Source organism: Poromitra crassiceps (assembly GCF_964638095.1).
Source record: "Poromitra crassiceps genome assembly, chromosome: 7".
Taxonomy (NCBI): domain Eukaryota; kingdom Metazoa; phylum Chordata; class Actinopteri; order Beryciformes; family Melamphaidae; genus Poromitra; species Poromitra crassiceps.
The window spans coordinates 16,659,625-16,682,635 of record NC_139628.1 but is presented as its reverse complement, the minus strand read 5'-3'; the positions used below and the strand labels follow the sequence as shown (position 1 = coordinate 16,682,635).

Genomic DNA, 23,011 nt, shown 5'->3' with positions numbered 1-23,011 from the left:
GAGGTCACGGCAAGACAGCCCACAAAAAGGGACTGGTTTTGCATGTGGTGGCCACAGACAATTGCTCTCTTCTTATCCTATCCTTCCTGACTGATTCTTCTCTAGTTTTGTGTTCTGTTAAGTGTCCTTCTCACTACTGGTAGCATGAGGCGGTACCTGCAGCCCAATCAGGTTGCACTGGTAGCCCAGCTCCTCCAGGATGGCATGGATTAACTTCATACCTCAAAGTACACTTCTGTGGCTGAAATTGTCTCATTTGACCCTGCTATGCAGAAAAACACATCGGTAGTGATTGTTTCCCAACACCAGAGGGTGCTGCTTTCCAACCAAAAGCCAGGTTAACCTTATTCTCCTGCTGTTAAACGCATACTGTTTTTATACAGTTAAATAACCAAACCCAGTGTTATGTTTTGTAAAATATGTGAAGTTTTGATAGTGAAATTGGTCCCTATAACTTGTTTGTCATGTGTCATAATGTGTCCGTGTGTCCGTGCACCATACACATGGTTTCATGTCAACAGCTGATTATCCTCAGCTAGTCAGCCTAGATGAGTAATTAGTGTTAATATTATGTTAGTGTACTAAAACATAACACTATAGCCTTTATGTTAACATATTATAATGACAGTATTTAATATTTGTATAATGTGAGGATGTGTGGGTAGCAGAAGGCGTTGTTGTAGCCTAAGGGGACATTCACACCAAAAGCGTTTTTTTTTCAGTCAGAACGCTATGAAAATCATGTTGAGAGCGCTTCCATTGTGCACAAAACACAGCGCACGGAGCGTTTTTTTTGCGCTCCGTTTGTTTTCCCCTGTAGTCGGGTTCAGTACAGATCAGAACACAACGACCACAAGGACGGTAGCCAGCTAGTTTTGTCTGTTTGATGTTGTTCACTGTCAACACGAAAACCAGATTATTGCCAATTCTGGCAGCAGCGGAGGTCGAGAATACCTCGGGAGGAGAGAAGGTAGGAGGAGTGAAAAACACGAGCAGCGTGCTTTTCCTCTAATGTTCAACTTTTTTCAGCTTTAAAACGCCCACAGCGCTCCTCCAAAAACAACAGACGCCACCAGCGCTGAAACGCCAGGTGCGTTCATTAAAAGAGGAGCATGTCTAGCGCATCCTTACATAGAGAAGGAATTGCAGAAAGACGCTGACAGCTCCAAAAGCGCTTTTGGTGTGAATGGCCCGTAAGAGGCTAATTTCCACTAGACAGCACATCAGATTGTGAAATAGAAGGCCCACATTCATCATTTTAGTGGTTTTTGTTTCATTACATTTACTTTGTAATGTCATTTTTACATTGCTGTTTAGATTCTAGCAATCCAATGCCGAGATTTATGGCTGAGAAATAAATAATATAAATAATATAAATAATAATGAATAAATAATTCTGCACAGTCAGACTTTGCTGTCACTGAACCTTTATTTCTTACATGTTTGGTTGGACAGTTAGAGATGAACAGAACAATGAATTGAAAATAAATCAAAATCACAAAGTGAACCAATCAGAAGCTGCAATATACATTTCTTCATAGAGTTTGATCCTAAGTGGATTTAAGAACAAGACGTTTTCAAGCTGCAGGTAATCTCGATCCATCAAAAACATTTAAAGGGATAGTTCACATTTTCTACAGTCTAGACCTATTTGTTAGTTACCAATCATGATGTTGATTGTTCTTTCTCAGCACAATACCTGTACCTCATAGTAGCTCTGGAAAGTTGGGAAATAAAACAAACGGTCAATGGGGTCATGCTCCTGTTTGTACAAGCTGACTGAAGCTCACTGAAAATCACTTTGTGTGGACTGTGGATGAATGTTTAATTATGTTTAAAGTATGTTCATGCCATTTGCACTATGGGCAGTGAATACGCCACTGTCTGTGGCGTGTCTTACTGCTCTATTGCTCGTTGCTTCTTGTTTTTTATTTATATATCTTTTATTTTTTGCACTATGTTGTAACGGAGCCTACAGCACAAGAATTTCACACGTGATACTTGTACTACGGAGTGACAATAAAAATCTTGAATCTTGAATCTTGAATTCAGTCAGTTTATACAGGAGCGTGACCCCATTAGGGTAGACTTAAAAAAAAAAGTGAACTATCCCTTTAAAGGACGGCTTTCCCGTGGGGAATATGAATATATATTAAATCTCACGCCCCTAAGGTTTTCGAATCGGTTGAAATTTTTGAAATTGGTTCTTCACAGCCAGAGATATCAACCGAAATCCACTCTGTGTGTGTGTGTGTGTGGGGGGGGGGGGGGGTGGTGGAGGGGAGGGGCGGGTGCGGGCACCCGAAATCCTACATTTCCCACAATGCACTGGGCTCGCGTGGCCTTCGTTTCCACGCCCACCCCTCAGGCATTTGGCTGATATCAAACTCCAGTAGGTGGCGGTAATGCACATATGCTTGCCAACCGCCATAAAAGCTAAAGAAGAAGAAGAAGAAGAAGAAGGCTGCGACATATAAACATTTAGTAGAACAAGAAAAAATAAAAAAATAAATTGCCTCCAAATTGCACCAAATTTAAACGGTAGTATATATGTCGGGAGATGTCTTCATAAAAAAAAATTCATGCATTTTAAAGGTCCCATTCCGTGCAAAAGCTGTTTTTACTTGTAAATGCATATTTACTGCTGTCAGCCCTCCCTGTAATGAGTGGTCACACGCTCAGAACTGCCACAGTTGGATTTGTCCCTATCCAGCGTCCCCCTGCAGTCTCCTCCAAGCCACACCCCCAAACGCTTTGTTTGCCCAGAGGGGAATTGGGACGTCACTAGCTTCCTCCTGCATACTGCGCGGGTCTCTCTCACACAAGCTACCTGCACCATTTAGTCTATAGCCACAAAATTAACACTTCTAGCTGGAGCGACGCCAACTGTACGTGATCCAGCAACTGCAGAGGTGCATTCGGTAAGTCTAGGCATTTTGAGATGTCCTCTTTAGCGTAGTACCGTTAAGTTAACGATAACTCGCAACCTAGCGTGCTGGTCCACAGACGCTAATCTGATTGGCCGCTGGGAGCCTGGGGCGGGCTCTCCCTCAGCGGCCAATGGGAACTGTTAGTTCTGAATATACAGTATTATAGAAACAGGCCATTCTTGGGAAGCGACGAGATGAGGAAGTGAGAACTCCGTCACAACAAACGGGGTTGCTATATTTTCGACAGATTAATCCAGAATCGTGTTTTATGGACCAGAGACACACGTTTTTAAGAGGTTACAGCTGCACGAATTGGGACCTTTAACTCATTGAATGCCATGGACGTCCTTCGACGTCCAATTAAATAGTGACGTAGAGTGCCACGGACGTCCTTCGACGTCCAATGCGTTTTTTGACGGTGGGGCATCGATCAAAGCCCCCTGCATCTCCTGTCCAATTATTGTAGGTATTGAAGGTCTATAACCTATTTTACGGACTCATTAGGTGGCGACAGTGCTTGCTCGGTGCAGTCCAGATTAGAGACAGGTCCGAGAAACAGCCTAAAAGCCGTGGATCAAAGACAAACCGATGCATGCTCCCAGAGCCATTTGCTCTGTCGCGGGAGCTGACATTGGCTCCAAACAGGAGTCAATCCGCGCTCACAACTGAGCCCCTCTGTCCCTGTCTGTCTGTCTGTCTGTCTGTATAGTTTCTCCACCCGATTAGCAGCCAGGAAAGCAGCCCCTGACGCCAAACCATTCAGCAATCCGGGTTGGCTCTTCCCTGCTGTGGCGCTGAGAGCCGACAGCAGCACACAAACGCAGCACTCCGAAAATATAATGGTTGCGTGAGGCTGTGTGCAGTGTGGGGAGGAGTTTACGGGGGGAGGGGGGGAGGGGGGTGGTGCACGCAGGGCATCACACAACAACTACGTCACTACATCAGAAAATATTATCTTCAGACTCAGTGAATGTGCTTGAAATGCTGCATTTCACAAAAGGCGGATTATCTCAGCTAATAATTTGAAAAGCCTGAAAACGCTGAAAACAACCTATCTTCTCCGGCTCATAACTAAAGAACGGAAAATGGTATCAATAAACTTTTTTTTGCTGATGATACAATAGAGCCAGCTCGTTCTTGTGCGTGTTCGGTGTTTACATAGTAATATCACACAATATTCTGTGGGCCTCGAGAAATCACTGAAAACGCTCTGAAAACTCTGGCACTGGGAGCATCCGTTCTCCAAAAGTGGCTGGCACTCAATGAGTTAAGGCATTTTCCTAGGAGTTACGCGCATCTGATGTTGTAACTATTTCATGTAAAAATGTGTAAAAACGGGTACATTGCTCAGCGTTGATTTCGTTACTTCAACGCACCTACTACTAGATGTAAAATTTGACGAGCTTTCCAATGCCGCCAGTCCCGTGTCTGTACGTGCTTCCGTTCCCGAGATGTGGTCTCTTTGCAAGGAGCTATGGAAAGCTAACATTAGCTAGCGTAGGCTAGGCGGTGGAAAAAGATGGCTGCCTTTTGTTTTTCTTCAATACCTCTGAAGGGGCGTGGAGGACCTCTAGAGGCGGGACCATGGCGGCACAGGCCCACAAGTAGTGTAGTTCATAGGTGCTCGACTTCCGCAAGGCTGGACTTGACGCCCCGACGCGTTTTGCGTCAGAGCGTCATGAAAATAATGTGAGAGATGGTTGATAGCTTTGGTTGTGAACAACCAATTTCAAAAATTTCAACGGATTCGAAAACCTTAGGGGCGTGAGATTTAATATATATTCATATTCCCCACGGGAAAGCCGTCCTTTAAGTCAAACTATGGAAATCCTGCACACTGACAACAAAATCAATTTGTTTAAAGCCCCAATAAGCATTTTTCTCACCTTAATATAACAGCTTTTTAGTCATTGGAGATGGTACAGTGACTTATAACAGAGAGAATGTCGCCTCTATTGGTCACACACCGCCCTCCAAAGGCCTCTCCTGGGACTACGCAATTTCATGCCTGCGTCCCGGAGGCAGCCTGGAGGCACATACTGCGCATGCGCTGTACAGCTGAAGCGCTGTGTTCAGTAAAACAACGAAGTAACTCGGTACGGATTTGCTACGAAAATGACGTTTCACGTACAGTAACTATGGATTATTATATCATCATGTGGTGAGTACCCGATGTCACAACATGTACATAGAGCTTTCTCGCGCTGTGTTTTGTTGACTTTGAACGGCGATATCGATACCGATACTATTGCACCCAAAGGGCAGTTTCCCCAATAGCAAAACTTGTTCTATATGTACTCGGCTTGGGAAATAACTTATTACATCTAATCTTACTTGTTAGTGTTTTTGTTTATGTGTTTTCTTTCTTGTATTTTATTTCATTGCGTGTCTGTCATGCAATGTGTATTGTTGTCTTGGACCCCAGGAAGACTAGCTATCATCTAGGCATTAGCCAATGGGGATCCTAATAATAAACAATAAACAACAATCTGGTTACTGTAATCATGATAGAAAAAAGGTAACTGTAATACATTAGTCACAGAAAAAATATGTAATGATTATAGTTACATAGTAAAACAACGGGATTACTAGCATTAACATTCATTGTATATTCTATTTATTGTATATTTATGCAAGTGGACGTGCACTGTAAATATTGACTATTCTTATTGTCTAACTTATGTTTGATATCATATGGTGCAAATAAATAAAACCTCAAAAACCTAAAACCCTGGAGGGGGGAAAACACACGGCTGTTAAAAAGGACAAGTGCACCCAAAAAATAAATGACTAGAAACCAGATATCTCTGAAGATGGAAATATTGTTATTGTATTATTATTAATGTGAAACAGGCGACACTAGATAGATTGGCTGAAAGCCTGCTGTAACCAACACATAAAGTCTGAAATGAGTATTACAGGAAAAATGTCCTCCTGAGGAGCATGCCCCCGGACTGTAGTAGTCAAATGCAGGACATTTGTTCAAAAATAATGCAAAAGTAACAAAAAGTAATCAGTTACATTACTTTTATATTGTGATTGCATTAGTGATTATCAACCTGCAACCAGGTAATTAGTAATTGTATCACATTAAACAAATTTCAGGTATATGTCTGTGTGTCTATGTGTATATGTCATTGATGCTCAACTTGCTTTGCCCCATGGGGTACTTTTGCAAAATGAGTCCAGGGGCCAGTTATTAAACAAACATTGATACAAAATAATTTTTTTTGGGAGCAGAATGTCAGCTTTTAGGGTGCCATCCGGAGTTTAGTCTGACAATTTAAATGTTGAAGCTTTTGACACTCTGCCATGAACCCACATAGCATCAATCTGAACCACCAAGCAGAATGCAAACACATCATCAAAGCAATAATCAGGGCAACAATGCAAACACAGGGAGTAGTGTAAACACAGTGCGTCACTATCTGTACTGCCCCCCACACTTCCTGAATGGTATTGCATCAAGGACTTTTTGATATCAAAGACATACAAGTGGATTGTATGCAACAAGTTGGAAGCGGCAACGTCTGTTATTTAGAAGAAGAGGATGTTAGGCATCGGATAGCGTCTTCACTTCAAGTTTCTGGCTCAGGTAAATCATCTTTTAAGACCTAACTAGACGCGAGAGCGGTGCGCTGGTCTGATGGGAAATGCTACGTGGGTCCCCCGGCGCTAATGCTCAGTATGAGCGAGAAGCGCCCGGCTAGCAGGGTAAACCTGCACCATGCTCTTTAAGTTAAGTTAGTCAGGTTAAGTCAGTTAAGTCAGAGAAGCTTGTTCCCGCTGGAGACAGTGGAGGCGCTCTTCAGCAGGTTAGATGCAGCGGTGTTCCTTCACAGTAGATGAGTGTCTGAACAGTTTCTTACAGCGGACACAGCTGTAAGGTTTAGCTCCAGTGTGGATGCGTTTATGGATTTTTAGAGTAGCTAACCGTCTGAACCTGCTCCCACATTGGTCACAGCTGTGGGGTTTAACTCCAGTGTGAATGTGTTTATGTGTTGTTAGGCTATGTAACTCTCTGTCCTTACACAGTTTCCTCGGACACTGTTCCACCTCCATACCTTCCACCACTTCCAAATTCACTGAACCACTCTACCCTGGGTTTGGGCTGGTCGGTTCCTCAGTGTCTCTGTGTCAGATAGACGAGTAATGATGGTTCACTCTGTTCTTCTCTCTCTCTCTCTCTCTCTCTCTCTCTCTCTCTCTCTCTCTCACACACACAGAGTGAGAATTAAAGTGAGTATATTAGCATTTCCTATGTGTACTGCTTATCTCATTGTAAACAAACATCTGTCATTGTAAACAGAGTGGATTGAATGTGAACAGCAACTGAACAGAGTTTGAATTTCACATGCACAACATGTCTGACTTAGAAAATAAAATTAATCAGATTGTTCTTTTGGGAGTATTTGGGACCCGTTTCTAGCCTACCTCGATATTAGGGGCAGCAGGTGACTTGCCCGGCTATTCCTCATTGACCTCTTACACAACATCTCCTAGAAGCACATAAGCACCCTATCCAGCTGGTAGCACGATATTATATTACGAAACTGTAATATTGAGTGTCGTTGCGGCTTGTTTTTGTTGTGTTTTCTCCCCTGTATCTGAGCCTGTTTGTTTGTCTTGTTCTGTTTCAAGAAAACTTGAAAATAAAATATTGAAAAAAATGAAATAAAAAATGTATCAGATATTTGACTAGACAGAATGAGAGCACAGTTATTAGTTTTGCATTTTTTCATTATTTTTCTTTTCTTGTCTTCAATTCAGTTTAGTTTCACTTAGTTTCTCGAGTGTGTTTATTTGTCAGGGGCAAATGTTATAAGTATTACAATACAAACAACACTTTAGAGAAGGCAGTTGACTCTCAGTCATGTGACATCCCAGTCTCAATAAACACATAACCCCATGCTTGTTGTGTGGACACATTTGATCAACCATTTGACTACAACTAAAGACATTTTCTGTATATTTAGATTTTATTTAAGTTAGTTTTGTAAGAACACAAAATTGTTTCAGTTAGGTTTTTTCTAAAATATTTTTTGTTTCACATCAGCTAACTTTATTCTTTCTTTTTCTGCACTTAGTTTTAGCTTTGTGAAGGTGTTGAGAAACTCACCTGTGCCATTTTCTTTCTTTTTTTGCCCATAGTGTCATCTTAGATCTGTCTAGGTGTCTGTTTATGTCTGCATGTCTGTCTGTTTGTCTGTCTGCCTGTCTGTCTGTCAAGGACCCATCAGAAACACTTAAATGGACTGCAATTTTCAAAGCTGATTTATTTTGCACGTAATCTCACACATATAGGAAAACTGTAAACCATTTTGCCACAAATGATATCACTGGTCCATAACTTAACTCAAATCAACTCTATCATAGAGTTAGTTTGACATAGAGTCTCTATGTCAAACTAAATGAATGCCTGCAAACTGTTTACAGTTTTCGGATATGTGTGAGATTACAGTATGTGCAACATAAATTAGCTTTGAGAATTGGTGGTTCTCCTTTAAGCTTCCCCTGAAACTGCTTCATTCACCCCTGGAGGTCCTGAACTCCACCTTGAGATCCACTGGTCTAAACCGGACAGAGGGGGAGACGGGGTGGTTAGGAGGACTCTGCCCTCATGTGGTAGTAAGGGAAAAGTACAGTATTTACATTGTGCAAAACATGTATACCTTCAATAGCAGGGGCTCCCGAACTTTTCAGACCAAGTCCTACTAGATACCAAACCAAATTTGGAGGGTCGTCCCTTGATGGAGGGTGTGGAGGGAAGAGTAACATCAGATCCTGCTGGAGGTGGCAGCTCACAAAGCACCACATTTGTAGTATTTCAGTGAGCCACTGTTTCCATTTACAATTATCCATTTACTGTGAAAGTAACATGTCGCCTATTTTTTGCACAGTGGATACTGTAGTCCCTCGGACGAGAATCTGTATCTCTCATACAGCACCTCGTCCGGCAAATCAAAAGGATTGATTCTGTCGCGGAATATTCTCTCCCTCCTGAGAGCTCGTCTAACAATTTGCGTGCCGATATCAATGGGATCGTCAGGCCATTTTCCAACAGAATTGATTGGTCGGGAGGCGGCCCAGCGATCTCACTCTCGAACATAACTTGCTCTGGACCAGGTTAGCTGTTCAGCATAAGTTACCATGACAACGTACCCCGATAAAAAGTAAACCACCTTCGTGAGACTGAAAACCTATGGTTAACCCTGAAGTTACCTCACTAAGCTGAAATCCAGCTTCGTGCCACTGAACCCTGGACCCTGGTGTTTGTATCGATTTTACCTGCTTGGCTGCTTGACAAGTGCAATGGAGAGGTCACGGCAAGACAGCCCACAAAAAGGGACTGGTTTTGCATGTGGTGGCCACAGACAATTGCTCTCTTCTTATCCTATCCTTCCTGACTGATTCTTCTCTAGTTTTGTGTTCTGTTAAGTGTCCTTCTCACTACTGGTAGCATGAGGCGGTACCTGCAGCCCAATCAGGTTGCACTGGTAGCCCAGCTCCTCCAGGATGGCATGGATTAACTTCATACCTCAAAGTACACTTCTGTGGCTGAAATTGTCTCATTTGACCCTGCTGTGCAGAAAAACACATCGGTAGTGATTGTTTCCCAACACCAGAGGGTGCTGCTTTCCAACCAAAAGCCAGGTTAACCTGATTCTCCTGCTGTTAAACGCATACTGTTTTTATACAGTTAAATAACCAAACCCAGCGTTGTTTTGTAAAATAATATGTGAAGTTTTGATAGTAAAATTGGTCCCTACAACTTGTTTGTCATGTGTCATATGTGTCCGTGTGTCCGTGCACCATACACATGGTTTCATGTCAACAGCTGATTATCCTCAGCTAGTCAGCCTAGATGAGTAATTAGTGTTATTATGTTAGTGTACTAAAACATAACACTATAGCCTTTATGCTAACATATTATAATGACAGTATTTAATATTTGTGTAGGATGTTGTGTGGGTATAGCAGCAGGCGTTGTTGTAGCCTAAGTAGTAGTGTAGTAGTTCACACCAAAAGCGTTTTTTTTTTCAGTCAGAACGCTATGAAAATCATGTTGAGAGCGCTTCCATTGTGAACAAAACAGTGCATGGAGCGTTTTTTTTGCACTCCGTTTGTTTTCCCCTGTAGTCGCGTTCAGTACAGATCAGAACACAACGACCACAAGGACGGTAGCCAGCTAGTTTTGTCTGTTTGATGCTGTTCACTGTCAACATGAAAACCAGATTATTGCCAATTCTGGCAGCAGCGGAGGTCGAGAATACCTCGGGAGGAGAGAAGGTAGGAGTGAAAAACACGAGCAGCGCGCTTTTCCTCTAATGTTCAACTTTTTTCAGCTTTAAAACGCCCACAGAGCTCCTCCAAAAACAACACACGCCACCAGCGCTGAAACGCCAGGTGCGTTCTTTAAAAGAGGAGCATGTCTAGCGCATCCTTACATAGAGAATGAATTGCAGAAAGACGCTGGCAGCTCCAAAAGCGCTTTTGGTCTGAATGGCCTCTAAGAGGCTAATTTCCACTAGACAGTACATCAGGTTGTGAAATAGAAGGCCCACATTCATCATTTTAGTGGTTTTTGTAATGTCATTTTTACATTGCTGTTTACATTCTAGCAATCCAATGCCGAGATTTATGGCTGAGAAATAAATAATATAAATAATAATGAATAAATAATTCTGCACAGTCAGACTTTGCTGTCACTGAACCTTTATTTCTTACATGTTTGGTTGGACAGTTAGAGATGAACAGAATAATTAATTGAAAATAAATCAAAATCACAAAGTGAACCAATCAGAAGCTGCAATACACATTTCTTCATAGAGTTTGATCCTAAGTGGATTTAAGAACAAGACGTTTTCAAGCTGCAGGTAATCTCGATCCATCAAAAACATTTAAAGGGATAGTTCACATTTTCTACAGTCTAGACCTATTTGTTAGTTACCAATTATGATGTTGATTGTTCTTTCTCAGCACAATACCTGTTCCTCATAGTAGCTCTGGAAAGTTGGGAAATAAAAAAACGGTCAATGGGGTCATGCTCCTGTTTGTACAAGCTGACTGAAGCTCACTGAAAATCACTTTGTGTGGACTGTGGATGAATTCAGTCAGTTTATACAGAAACGTGACCCCATTAGGGTAGACTTAAAAAAAAAAAGTGAACTATCCCTTTAAGTCAAACTATGGAAATCCTGCACACTGACAACAAAATCAATTTGTTTAAAGCCCCAATAAGCATTTTTCTCACCTTAATATACGGTAACAGCTTTTTAGTCATTGGAGATGGTACAGTGACTTATAACAGAGAGAATGTCGCCTCTATTGGTCACACACCGCCCTCCAAAGGCCTCTCCTGGGACTACGCAATTTCATGCCTGCGTCCCGGAGGCAGCCTGGAGGCACATACTGCGCATGCGCTGTACAGCTGAAGCGCTGTGTTCAGTAAAACAACGAAGTAACTCAGTACGGATTTGCTACGAAAATGACGTTTCACGTAACTATGGATTATTATATCATCACGTGGTGAGTACCCAACATCACAACATGTACATAGAGCTTTCTCGCGCTGTGTTTTGTTGACTTTGAACGGCGATATCGATACCGATGCTATTGCACCCAAAGGGCAGTTTCCCCAATAGCAAAACTTGTTCTATATGTACTCGGCTTGGGAAATAACTTATTACATGTAATCTTATTTGTTAGTGTTTTTGTTTATGTGTTTTCTTTCTTGTATTTTATTTCATTGCGTGTCTGTCATGCAATGTGTATTGTTGTCTTGGACCCCAGGAAGACTAGCTATCATCTAGGCATTAGCCAATGGGGATCCTAATAATAAACAATAAACAACAATCTGGTTACTGTAATCATGATAGAAAAAAGGTAACTGTAATACATTAGTCACAGAAAAAATATGTAATGATTATAGTTACATAGTAAAACAACGGGATTACTAGCATTAACATTCATTGTATATTCTATTTATTGTATATTTATGCAAGTGGACGTGCACTGTAAATATTGACTATTCTTATTGTCTAACTTATGTTTGATATCATATGGTGCAAATAAATAAAACCTAAAAAACCTAAAACCCTGGAGGGGGAAAAACACACGGCTGTTAAAAAGGACAAGTGCACCCAAAAAATAAATGACTAGAAACCAGATATCTCTGAAGATGGAAATATTGTTATTGTATTATTATTAATGTGAAACAGGCGACACTAGATAGATTGGCTGAAAGCCTGCTGTAACCAACACATAAAGTCTGAAATGAGTATTACAGGAAAAATGTCCTCCTGAGGAGCATGCCCCCGGACTGCAGTAGTCAAATGCAGGACATTTGTTCAAAAAGAATCCAAAAGTAACAAAAAGTAATCAGCTACATTACTTTTATATTGTGATACTTGGATTGCATTAGTGATTATCAACCTGCAACCAGGTACCGTAAATTCCGGACTATAAGGCGCACCGGTGTATAAGCCGCACCTTCAAAGTTGACTATTTTTTTCTTATATAAGCCGCACCGGACTATAAGCCGCGGGTGTTTTAATGGTATTTTTTTTTATTTTTTTTTATTGTGTTTTAATGTTTAATTACCATATGTAATGCTCCCATTTATTAACATTTCAACAAAACAACATAACACAACACCACCTGTGTTGTTATTTACAGTGCACACAGTGTCATACAGTGTCATACAGTGTCATACAGTGTCATACAGTGTGGTGAAAAGAGGGCAAGAGAGGAAATTAAAACAGAAGTGGCTTTATAGTTAGAAAGAGTGCTAAAAAAGAGAGATTTTTTTTTTTTTTTTTTTTTTTTTGAAAAAATCCATAGATAAGCCGCACCGTTATATAAGCCGCAGGGGCCAAAAAAGGCCAAAAAACGGGAAAAAAGGTGCGGCTTATAGTCCGGAATTTACGGTAATTAGTAATTGTATCACATTACATTTTTTTCAGGTATATGTCTGTGTGTCTATGTGTATATGTCAGGGATGCTCAACTTGCTTTGCCCGGGGGGTACTTTTGCAAAATGAGTCCAGGGGCCAGTTATTAAACAAACATTGATACAAAATAATTTTTTTTGGGAGTAGAATGTCAGCTTTTAGGGTGCCATCTGGAGTTTAGTCTGACAATTTCAATGTTGAAGCTTTGGCACTCTGCCATGAACCCACATAGCATCAATCTGAACCACCAAGCAGAATGCAAACACATCATCAAAGCAATAATCAGGGCAACAATGCAAACACAGGGAGTAGTGTAAACACAGTGCGTCACTGTCTGTACTGCCCCCCACACTTCCTGAATGGTATTGCATCAAGGACTTTTTGATATCAAAGACATACAAGTGGATTGTATGCAACAAGTTGGAAGCGGCAACATCTGTTATTTAGAAGAAGAGGATGTTAGGCATCGGATAGCGTCTTCACTTCAAGTTTCTGGCTCAGGTAAATCATCTTTTAAGACCTAACTAGACGCGAGAGCGGTGCGCTGGTCTGATGGGAAATGCTACGTGGGTCCCCCGGCGCTAATGCTCAGTATGAGCGAGAAGCGCCCGGCTAGCAGGGTAAACCTGCACCATGCTCTTTAAGTTAAGTTAGTCAGGTTAAGTCAGTTAAGTCAGAGAAGCTTGTTCCCGCTGGAGACAGTGGAGGCGCTCTTCAGCAGGTTAGATGCAGCGGTGTTCCTTCACAGTAGATGAGTGTCTGAACAGTTTCTTACAGCGGACACAGCTGTAGGGTTTAGCTCCAGTGTGGATGCGTTTATGGATTTTTAGGGTAGTTAACAGTCTGAACCTGCCCCCACATTGGTCACAGCTGTGGGGTTTAACTCCAGTGTGAATGTGTTTATGTGTTGTTAGGCTATGTAACATACTGAACCTGCTCCCACATTGGTCACAGCTGTAGGGTTTATCTCCAGTGTGGATGCGTTTATGGATTTTTAGGGTACCTGACCGTCTGAACCTGCGACCACATTGGTCACAGCTGTAGGGTTTAACTACAGTGTGAATGCGTTGGTGTCTTTTTAGGTTAGCTAAAAGACTGAACCTGCTCCCACATTGGTCACAGCTGTAGGGTTTATCTCCAGTGTGAACATATGTATGCCTTTTTAGGTGAGCTAAAAGACGGAACCTGCTCCCACATTGGTCACAGCTGTAGGCTTTAACTCTAGTGTGAATGTGTTTATGTGTTGTTAGGTTACTTAACTGACTGAACCTGCTCCCACATTGGTCACACCTGTAGGGTTTAACTTCAGTGTGGATGCGTTGGTGTGTTTTTAGGCTACCTAACCGACTGAACCTGCTCCCACATTGGTCACAGTTGTAGGGTTTAACTCCAGTGTGGATGCGTTGGTGTGTTTTTAGGCCACCTAACTCACTGAACCTGCTTTCACATTGGTCACACCTGTAGGGTTTAACTCCAGTGTGAATGCGTTTATGTGATATTAGGCTACCTAACTGCCTGAACCTGCTCCCACATTGGTCACAGCTGTAGGGTTTAGCTCCAGTGTGAATGTGTTGATGTCGTCTTAGGACACCTGAATCACTGAACCTCCTCCCACATTCCTCACAGTAGTGGGGTTTCTCTCCAGTGTGAATGCGTTGGTGACTTTTTAGGCTACCTGACTCTCTGAAACACTTCCCACACTCCTGACAGGAGTAAGGCTTCTCCCCTGAGTGAACTCTCTGATGACGCGTTAACGAAGAAAGTGTTGTGTATGTTTTGTCACACTGATCACAGCGGTGACGTCTGGGTCCGCTGGTGTCTCTCTGTTAACATAAGAAGATATAAAGAAAGAATCAGGACAGAGAGACTGTGGGCCCTATCTTGGCAAAAGCAGTAATTTAGCGTTTGCGCTCGTTTAACGCCGTGCGCAATGCAAATTGGGGGCGTGCACAAGCGCATGCCTGTTATAATTGTACCCACCCCATAGGCGTGCCAAATGCCAAAGCAGGCGTTTCAGCGCTAAAATGTGGGGATAGATGGCATTATCCTATCGTCAGCAGCGCGCAATTACTTTGCGCTAAGAGCTTTGAAAAGGACCTCTTATCCGCTAAAACAGTTGCTGCGCTTGAGCGCACCATGATCTTAGAGCAGCGCAGCACAGAAACGTCATTACGCACGGACGTGCCACCCCAGGACATCAAATTCTGCTGCTAAAATTGTAGCCTACTTGCAATAGGCTATTCACCTTCACCTGCTATAACTATAACCCAGAGGGTCGTTGGTAGAGCCCGACCGATATGGGATTTTTGAAACCGATACGATACCGATTTTAGGGAATAAAAAATTACCGATACCGATAATATCGGCCGATATTTTTATTTTATTTTATTTTTGTTTTTATCATCAAATGTTTATCCCCCATTAGTGCTAATCCCCCATTAGTGCTAATTTTTTATTTATTTATCCTGGTTGCTGCTCCACCCTCTGCCGATCTGGGGAGAGCCGAAAACTGGCTCCATGCTTCCACATGGGCAGTTAGCCAGCCGCTTCTTTTCACCTGACAGGGGAAGCTTCACCGGTAGGACATAGCACGTGGGAGGATCACGATATTCCAACGAGTTCCCCTCCCTCCGAACAGGCGCCCTTAACGACCAGAGGAGGCACCACATCAGCAACCCTCAAATATCAAACACTTGACAAAGATATGATTGAGTTGACATGAATTGAAATATGTGATGTAGGCAGGATATTTTACAGCTTATTAATAAACTCAATGCAATGAAACAGTAAACTTAACTGGGAATTTAATAATTATAAATAACTAGAAATACAAAAACACAATAGAACAAATAGTTAAGAAAAAATATCAAATATACACAACATGCTGTCCATGCTGTCTATAACTTATATATATATATATATTAAAAAAAAATAAAAAAAATCGGCCGATATTTTTTTTTTTTTTTACCGATACCGATATATCAATAATCGCCAATATCGGCCGATAATATCGGTCGGGCTCTAGTCGTTGGCATCACAGCCGATCTGTCACAAGCTCTCTCCATCTCTCTCTGTCCTCGGCACGAGTCGTTTTAATTGAGTCCACTGTAAATCCTCCAATCTTTTGTTTTGTCTCCGCCGTTTACCCGCTGCAAACACGTTTCTATTGTCCCACACCAGTCAACAAAATAACCCGAATTGCATCAAAACACATGTTTTTAACAGGTATATGATGTGATGGTGTCGTTATGAGATAGGAATAATATATACAGTCAATAGGCCTACACCTATCCAAATTACGCATGGGGAGAAGTACAGCATGCCTCACGCAAACTGTACAGGGAGTGCAAGACGGGAATCTGATTGGCCTTTGATTGTAATGCCCAGGCATTGCCAGACCACACCTGTGAATAATTCTTGTGGTTAACACCGCACAAATCCCGTTTGCGCTGTGCATAAATTATTTGGCACGTCTCTAATCTGCGTTTGCACCCGTTGTTGTGACGAGTTATGCTTCCCTGTTTTTAATTGCATCACCACCATATATTGGGGCTGTTTTAACTTAAAAACAGGGAGGTCGCGTCTACCCAAACAATTATATTGTTTTGAAACAGTTACGTTTCTGTATAAATCATTACAATATGCTCCCGTGAGGTGGGGATGTGTTTGGCGGCGGGGGTGCAAAACTCAGCATAACACCTGGACACTGGCGCATGGCAGACTGCTATCGTCGTGCAGAGACAATAGTATAAGGCAGGCGCAAACAGGTGTGCAAAGTGCACAAAGCGGATAGCGCCTGTACCAAGATAGAGCCCTGTGTGTGTGTGTGTGTGTGTGTGTGTGTGCGTGCGCACTAGAGAGCTGCGCGGGCCTGACATTTTGGCCCCCAGCCCGTGACATGCAGGCCCGTGCCCGGCCCGGCCCGGAGGAGTTATGAAATTAATCGGCCCCAGCCCGCCGCAAGGCCCGACATCAATATCACGATATGACGACACATCTCTCTCTCTCCCTCTCTGTGCATGCTGCCGCGCTGCTGAACTCGTTGGTCCAAAACGTTGCTAGACTGTGTTGCCTATAAAGACAACCACCGCAGCTTTCTCTCTGTCTCTCTCTCCCCCTCTCACACACGCTACCGTGGCCTATCAAAATCCACACATATTGTCTCGAGAAAGAGAACGTTAGATCGTTTAATTGCCAACAGCAACAATGCCCACAAACTGAAACATTATGTCACTCAAGCATATCGAAATTAAAACGGCAGACTTACCGTTTATAGCTGCATTGAATAACGTCACATTAGTGTCCTCACAATGTATGGTAGATGGGTTTGTTTTCCACAGGTTGAAATGAGCTTTCCCTACTGCAGTGGGGACTGTTTAACTCTCCCCTCGCAAACTTTGTTTTATGTCCATCGATCTTATTTCTCTCTCACGACACGGACGCACGCGGCTTGTTTTGTTGTTGTTTTTTATGCTGACAGTGACAGCACGCTGACTGAAACATGTCATGACGTGGATTGTGGACTGGAGTGGCAGACTAACGTCACGGTGAGGGTGTGTGTGTGTGTGTGTGTGGGGACGGTGTGTGCGTGTCTGTGCGCTCCTCCTCTTGGTCTCATTCTGCTGTGTAAAATAAAGCGAGTAATACAACTTCATTTTATTTTATTATTGAAACGGGCCCGAACCTGGCCCGGCCCCGGCGGCTCGGAGCAATTCATTCAAAAAAAGCCTGTATTGGCCAGGCCCGAGGGGCCCGCGCGGGTACCCTCGGGTTTGCAGCTCTCTAGTGCGCACAGGCCTGTGTGTGTGTGTGTGTGTGTTTGCGTGTGTTTGTGTTGCAACATCAGTGATATACAACGGTGATATTTTGTCTCACCTCTTCTGAAGAATTCACCTTGACAGCGTTCCTCTCCTCTTCCCGCCAATCAGCTCTGACATCATCAAACAGAGACAGACAGTAAGACGGGCAACACCCACAAAAACAATAATAATAATAATAATAATCATCATCATAATAATCATAATAATAATGTAGCAGCAAGCAGTAATTGTTGGATCCACGCAGTTCTCTGAAGACTAAAACATACTGAAGAAATACTAAGGTTTCATTAATGCGAGTGGAAAAACAGTAAAAGTGCTGCTGTCCAACAGACAGCGTCTCAAATAAGTCATTTAAAACACTAGAGGGCACTGGACTCGGCCACACCCATTAGCACACCGCTTTTTGGTCAGTGCATGTGATAATCAGTTCTATAGGCCCATGACCTAGTTATGATAATCAGTTCTATAGGCCCACTTACTCCTGTTACTTACTCTCCAACCCTGCTCATATAGGTCTCCTTACCTTTGAGAAGACTGGCAGGGGCTCCTCTGGTTGCGTTGACGACCTCTCTCCACCCGTGGACGTGTCACCCGTGCTCCACTTCCCAATGTCGGGCTCTGCATTTTCCTGTCCAGATACGCCCTGCCCAGCTCTGTCTTCAGGACATCTGTGAGGAGCACACAGGGCCTCCTGCTACAGGATGGAACACAGAGAGAACCATTGACAAACATCCTACAACTGTCACCTCCAACCCATTGCAGCCAATCAAGAAAGAGATTCTCACTCTTAGCACATCTGTCATTCACACTTCCCCTATTAGCTGAACAATAGGGGGCAGTAAAGGGCTGCAGTAAGGAGAGGTAGGCAAGTGGACAGGGGTAAGACGTGCAGTCATAAGCTTGGTCTTGAATTGTGGGGCTTTAGCATGGCAGGTTGGAGCACTGTAGTAAACACATGCTGTACACACAGACAAGAGAGTGGGGGTGGGACGACACATCGTTACTAGGGCTGTCAGCGTTTTTTTTTAATCGCGTTAATCGCATGTCGCTATTTTGTCCCTTCGTCACACCCGTACTTGTAGTCAAGCCGGTCGCAGCCGTTTCCTGTCTCCTGCCTGTGCAGGCATGGAAGAGAAAGACAGCAATACGCTTCTAAATGGCTCGTTTTACTTTAAAAAAAATCCCAAATGGCACAGTGGACAAGTCAACAGTAGTTTGCACCTTGTGTAAAACGTAATTAAAATATCACCGAAGTACATCGAGTTTGAGCTATCACCTAAAAGCTAAACATAATGGAGCAGCTAGCGGCCAGCTAGCAGCCAGCCAGCTAGCGCGAGACTCATCACTCATTCTTCCTTCAGAGTCCCGGATGTGCGGGTCCTCTACTAACGCCGGGATTGCACTGGTTGCATTTGCGTTGCGGCTGTGCTCCGGTTTTGCTCCGTGCTCCGCCAACACTAACCGGCTGCGTGCAGAGCACGTCACGGCTCCGCTCCGCCAGACAGCTAGAGTGACGAGACCGACAAGTTCTCGCGGTGAAATGGTGCGAGACAATTTGTATGTGGTTTTCCACTTCAATGATGAACTTTTCCTCATACATGTTTGTCCTCTGGCTTGATATTGAATGCTGTAAACACCTCTGCCCTGTTGATTTCATGCCTGGCTCCGCCCAACTTGCTGCAGCTTTGCTCCGACATCCGTGGAAAATAGAAGCCTTGCGTATCTTTTTCGGAGAGCTCCGGATCGTCGGAGCTGGGACGGAGTAGACACGCAACGCAGCGGAGTAGGTGGGAGTTGACACAATGATTAGAGTGGAAACGTATCGGCTCCGAAGCCGTACCGCAGCGCAGACGGACCGAACACGGACTCAGTGGAATGTGGCCGTAACCACTGGGAGGTCGGCTCCAATGGCTTCATGTGATATACACGTTATCAATATACACAGTTTCCAATACCGAGCCATTATTCACATGGAAGTGCCAAAGTTTTTAGACACAGCCTTCTTCGGCTGTGTCATTTTGGGTTTCGACTGCTCCACAACGCCGCCGCCGGAACTATCGGTTCTGGAGCGTGTACTGCACTGTTTACAATTGCATTAATTTTCTATTCCAAGATATATTTTGTAGACATTGTTACCTCCTGTCTACATTCCACTTCTATTGAATTGAAAATAAATCTAAAATTCAAGATCACAAAGTACATTTATTTGCATTCATTTGATTCCCAATCACGACACACTGGTAAGAATTATTAATATCTAATTAAAAATGCTTTGAAATGCTAAATAATGGCATTTTAAACATGCAATACAAAGATGCGATTAATCGCGATTAACTATAGTTAATCGCAAGATTAATCGCGATTAATAAAATTAATCGTTTGACAGCCCTAATATATACATGACATAAGCTGGAGCCCTAGTGTGTGTACTGCAGTGTGGATTTGAAGTTCTTCTCACCTGGCTCTGGTGGTCCTGACAGCTCTCGGTGGAGGTGGTGCTTCTAAATCAGACTCCGCACCAGACTCTGAAGTGCTCTCCTTCTCACCCTTCCTCCTCCTCTTCTTCGTCTTGCTCTTGTGTTTTCTCTGCTTCTTGTTTTTCTGACGGGCCGTCTCCTTTCCTTCCTTGGCTTCCTTCACTTCATCTCTCTCAAGTGTCTCATGCTCACCTGCACAGGGAGGTTTAACGCACAGCGTTAGAGCTTAGATGAGTTCAAGTTCAAGTTCAAGTTCAAGTTTATTCATATGTCCCAGAAGGGCACTTTGGGTTGCAGCAGAGCAAAAACAAAACAGTCATCAAATCACACAAGACTCGAAATAAAAACATGAAACACAAAGTGCAGACACAAATAGACCATAAAACCATAAAAACCATAAAATACCATAAAACCATAAAAACAAAATGAAGACACAATAGACCATGACATGGTGCAAAGTAGCATTCAGTTCAAAAGTGCCAGTGTAGTTTAAAGTGCACTAGAGGCCGGTAAGTGCAAATGCGATAAGTGCAAATGCAAGGCAGTCTAAGGAGACTTAGCCACACAGCGCTACATATTACAGAAAGTAAATGCTACAATATAACTATTGTATATAACACAAAATAAATAAAAACATCAAATAGAGTGTCTGGCAAAGCACAAGTCCTACACTTAAACTGGACGCATTTAGTCTTGCCCTGGAGGAATATAAAATAATACTGGTACTTGTCTTGAGAAACAATGCTCAAGAACAAAATACTTGATCTGATGGCCTTCATTGTTTGTCCTATGAGACATACCATTTTGCTTAAGACGCTATCATTTTAGCTAGAGAAACAAGGATGGTTTATAAAATCAAATATAAAATATGAATCCGAATTTGGACAACTTCGAAAGTGATGGCATAGGGTCTAATGATCCATCACTCACATGAGGGAATGTCCACCATACATTCCATGATGCCAGTGTCCCAGAGGTGTGACTGATCTGTCTTCTTGTCCCAGAGGTGTGACTGATCTGTCTTCTTGTCCCAGAGGTGTGACTGATCTGTCTTCTTGTCACTGGAAGGCGTGCTGCTCCTTCACTCAAACACTCTGGATAGGAAAACAAAGAGAATGTCATTAAAGCAATAGAGAATAATACAGCACAAACTGCATTCTGGGTATTTGTTTCTTACAGGGTGCTGTATTGAAAAGAAAACGTAGAGCACGCACATCCAGGCCCCTATCTTCCCACTGGCCTTAGGCGCTAAACTGGCCTTAAACGCAAAAAAAAAACACGCTTTGCGCCTGAGAAACTGTTTAAGGTATGTGATTTATATGTAAAGCTTATATATATACATGAACGTCATGCCTTGTGTAACAGATGTGGGTAGGGCCTGGAACGAGACAACGCAGGGTTGTTCTCTAATATCGGTAACCCCTGCAGAATACAATAGCCTACAACACACATGAGCTGCCTGCCTTCTGCTCTGCGAGGCAAAATATCAGAATTGACATCCACGGCATTCTGCTGTTGTTCCTGCTGTTGTTGTTAACGTTAGAAAGTGACAACGCCTAGAAAATAAAAACGTATTTTTTTTTTTTTTAACCATGTGTGCCCGGGTGGAACTGAAGAACGCAAGTCAGGTTGCGTGTCGGCCATAGATTGGAGGAGGAGCCGGTCTTCCCGCAGATATATTTCCGGCGGCGGCACGAGCAAACATTTTGGACGTGCACGAGCACGAGCAAACATTTGATGTGCTGGTCGAGACACGCTAATACCGTGGCTCGGGCGTTGTTTTGCACCGTGTGCAGTGAACCAGAGGCAAGACACGCTAATACCTGGGGCTCGTGCATGTTGGATGCCGTGTGAGTATCAGAGCAAATCTGTGCATTTGATAATTTCCTTAAACATCAGTGAGGCGTCTGAATGTGGGTTTAATGGGGAAACTATTTCCAGGGAGGAGCTATTGGCTGGACAGGCTTCAGGAAGCGGGGTCTGCAAGTGGCGGTGCTGCGACCCAGGACCCCGGCTGAGGAGAAGCAAGGAACCGGAACCGACACACTCTATAACCCAGGCCTGATTGCCGTTACTGGACGAGGCTGGAGCCTGGTCCAGGGCACTGAGTCTCTCACGATTGTTATAGTGATTGTCTGCCTAGCCGGGAGTTCCTGAAATAGAGCAACCAAGTTACGTTAATTTGCAATCACAGTATTATAGCGCTACTGCTGTGGGACCGCGACAACACGTACTCGCCCGCCTTTTCTCTTATAGAGGCCACCTCCGAGGGAGTGGACGGCGGAACCGAGACGTGACGGAGCCAGAGCGCTGTGTTTGAAGGATTGCCTAAACGTTGGTGCGGCGCTGTTGGGCGGCTGGTTGGACCCCGCCCGGAAGTGAGGGGCACGTCTGCTTGGCTGGGGCTATGGAACACACGGGACTCTCTGTCTGGACTTTTTAGTTGTACATTTTTATCCCATTTTATTCCCTGTATTTTAGCTGGCTTTTAAAGCCCTTAACCCCATTTTTATCTCTGTTTGAAATGCCCCGTTTTTAATACCTATTTATATTGGAGTCAATAAATGGTATTTGTTTGGGTACAACTGTTTCCGTCTCTGTCCTTGGGTCTAGTTTACACTGCTCTCCCTTGTATAGAACCTACATTTTACATTTTGGTCTTTTTCTAATAGAGTTCCTAGGCTCTATCAAAACAAACCTAGGTGGCGTTGTCAGGCAAGCACCACAAAAACCAAGCCATTACATATACACACTGTGTAAGACACATCACCAGACCCCTACATTACACTATACTGGTGGTCACTGGCTACTATAGTGCACCCTGATAGGTCA

General features: G+C 43.3%; 1 protein-coding gene across 1 annotated transcript in view; it reads right to left on the bottom strand.

Annotated features, from left to right (window-relative positions):
• The window catches only part of LOC310779443 (uncharacterized protein), a gene marked incomplete at its 3' end in the record, with an annotated part of 44,738 nt that extends 23,598 nt beyond the window's left edge, over positions 1 to 21,140 (bottom strand). Inside the window, exons 1-5 of the mRNA XM_083639976.1 lie at positions 21,110 to 21,140; positions 20,161 to 20,371; positions 18,226 to 18,396; positions 17,758 to 17,812; positions 13,826 to 14,705 (exon numbers count right to left, since the gene is read on the bottom strand). Coding sequence (XP_083496102.1) covers positions 13,826 to 14,705; positions 17,758 to 17,812; positions 18,226 to 18,396; positions 20,161 to 20,371; positions 21,110 to 21,137 — 1,345 coding nt within the window. The 5' untranslated portion in view covers positions 21,138 to 21,140. The remainder of the gene's footprint in view (positions 1 to 13,825; positions 14,706 to 17,757; positions 17,813 to 18,225; positions 18,397 to 20,160; positions 20,372 to 21,109) is intronic.
• Positions 21,141 to 23,011: the final 1,871 nt, after the last annotated feature.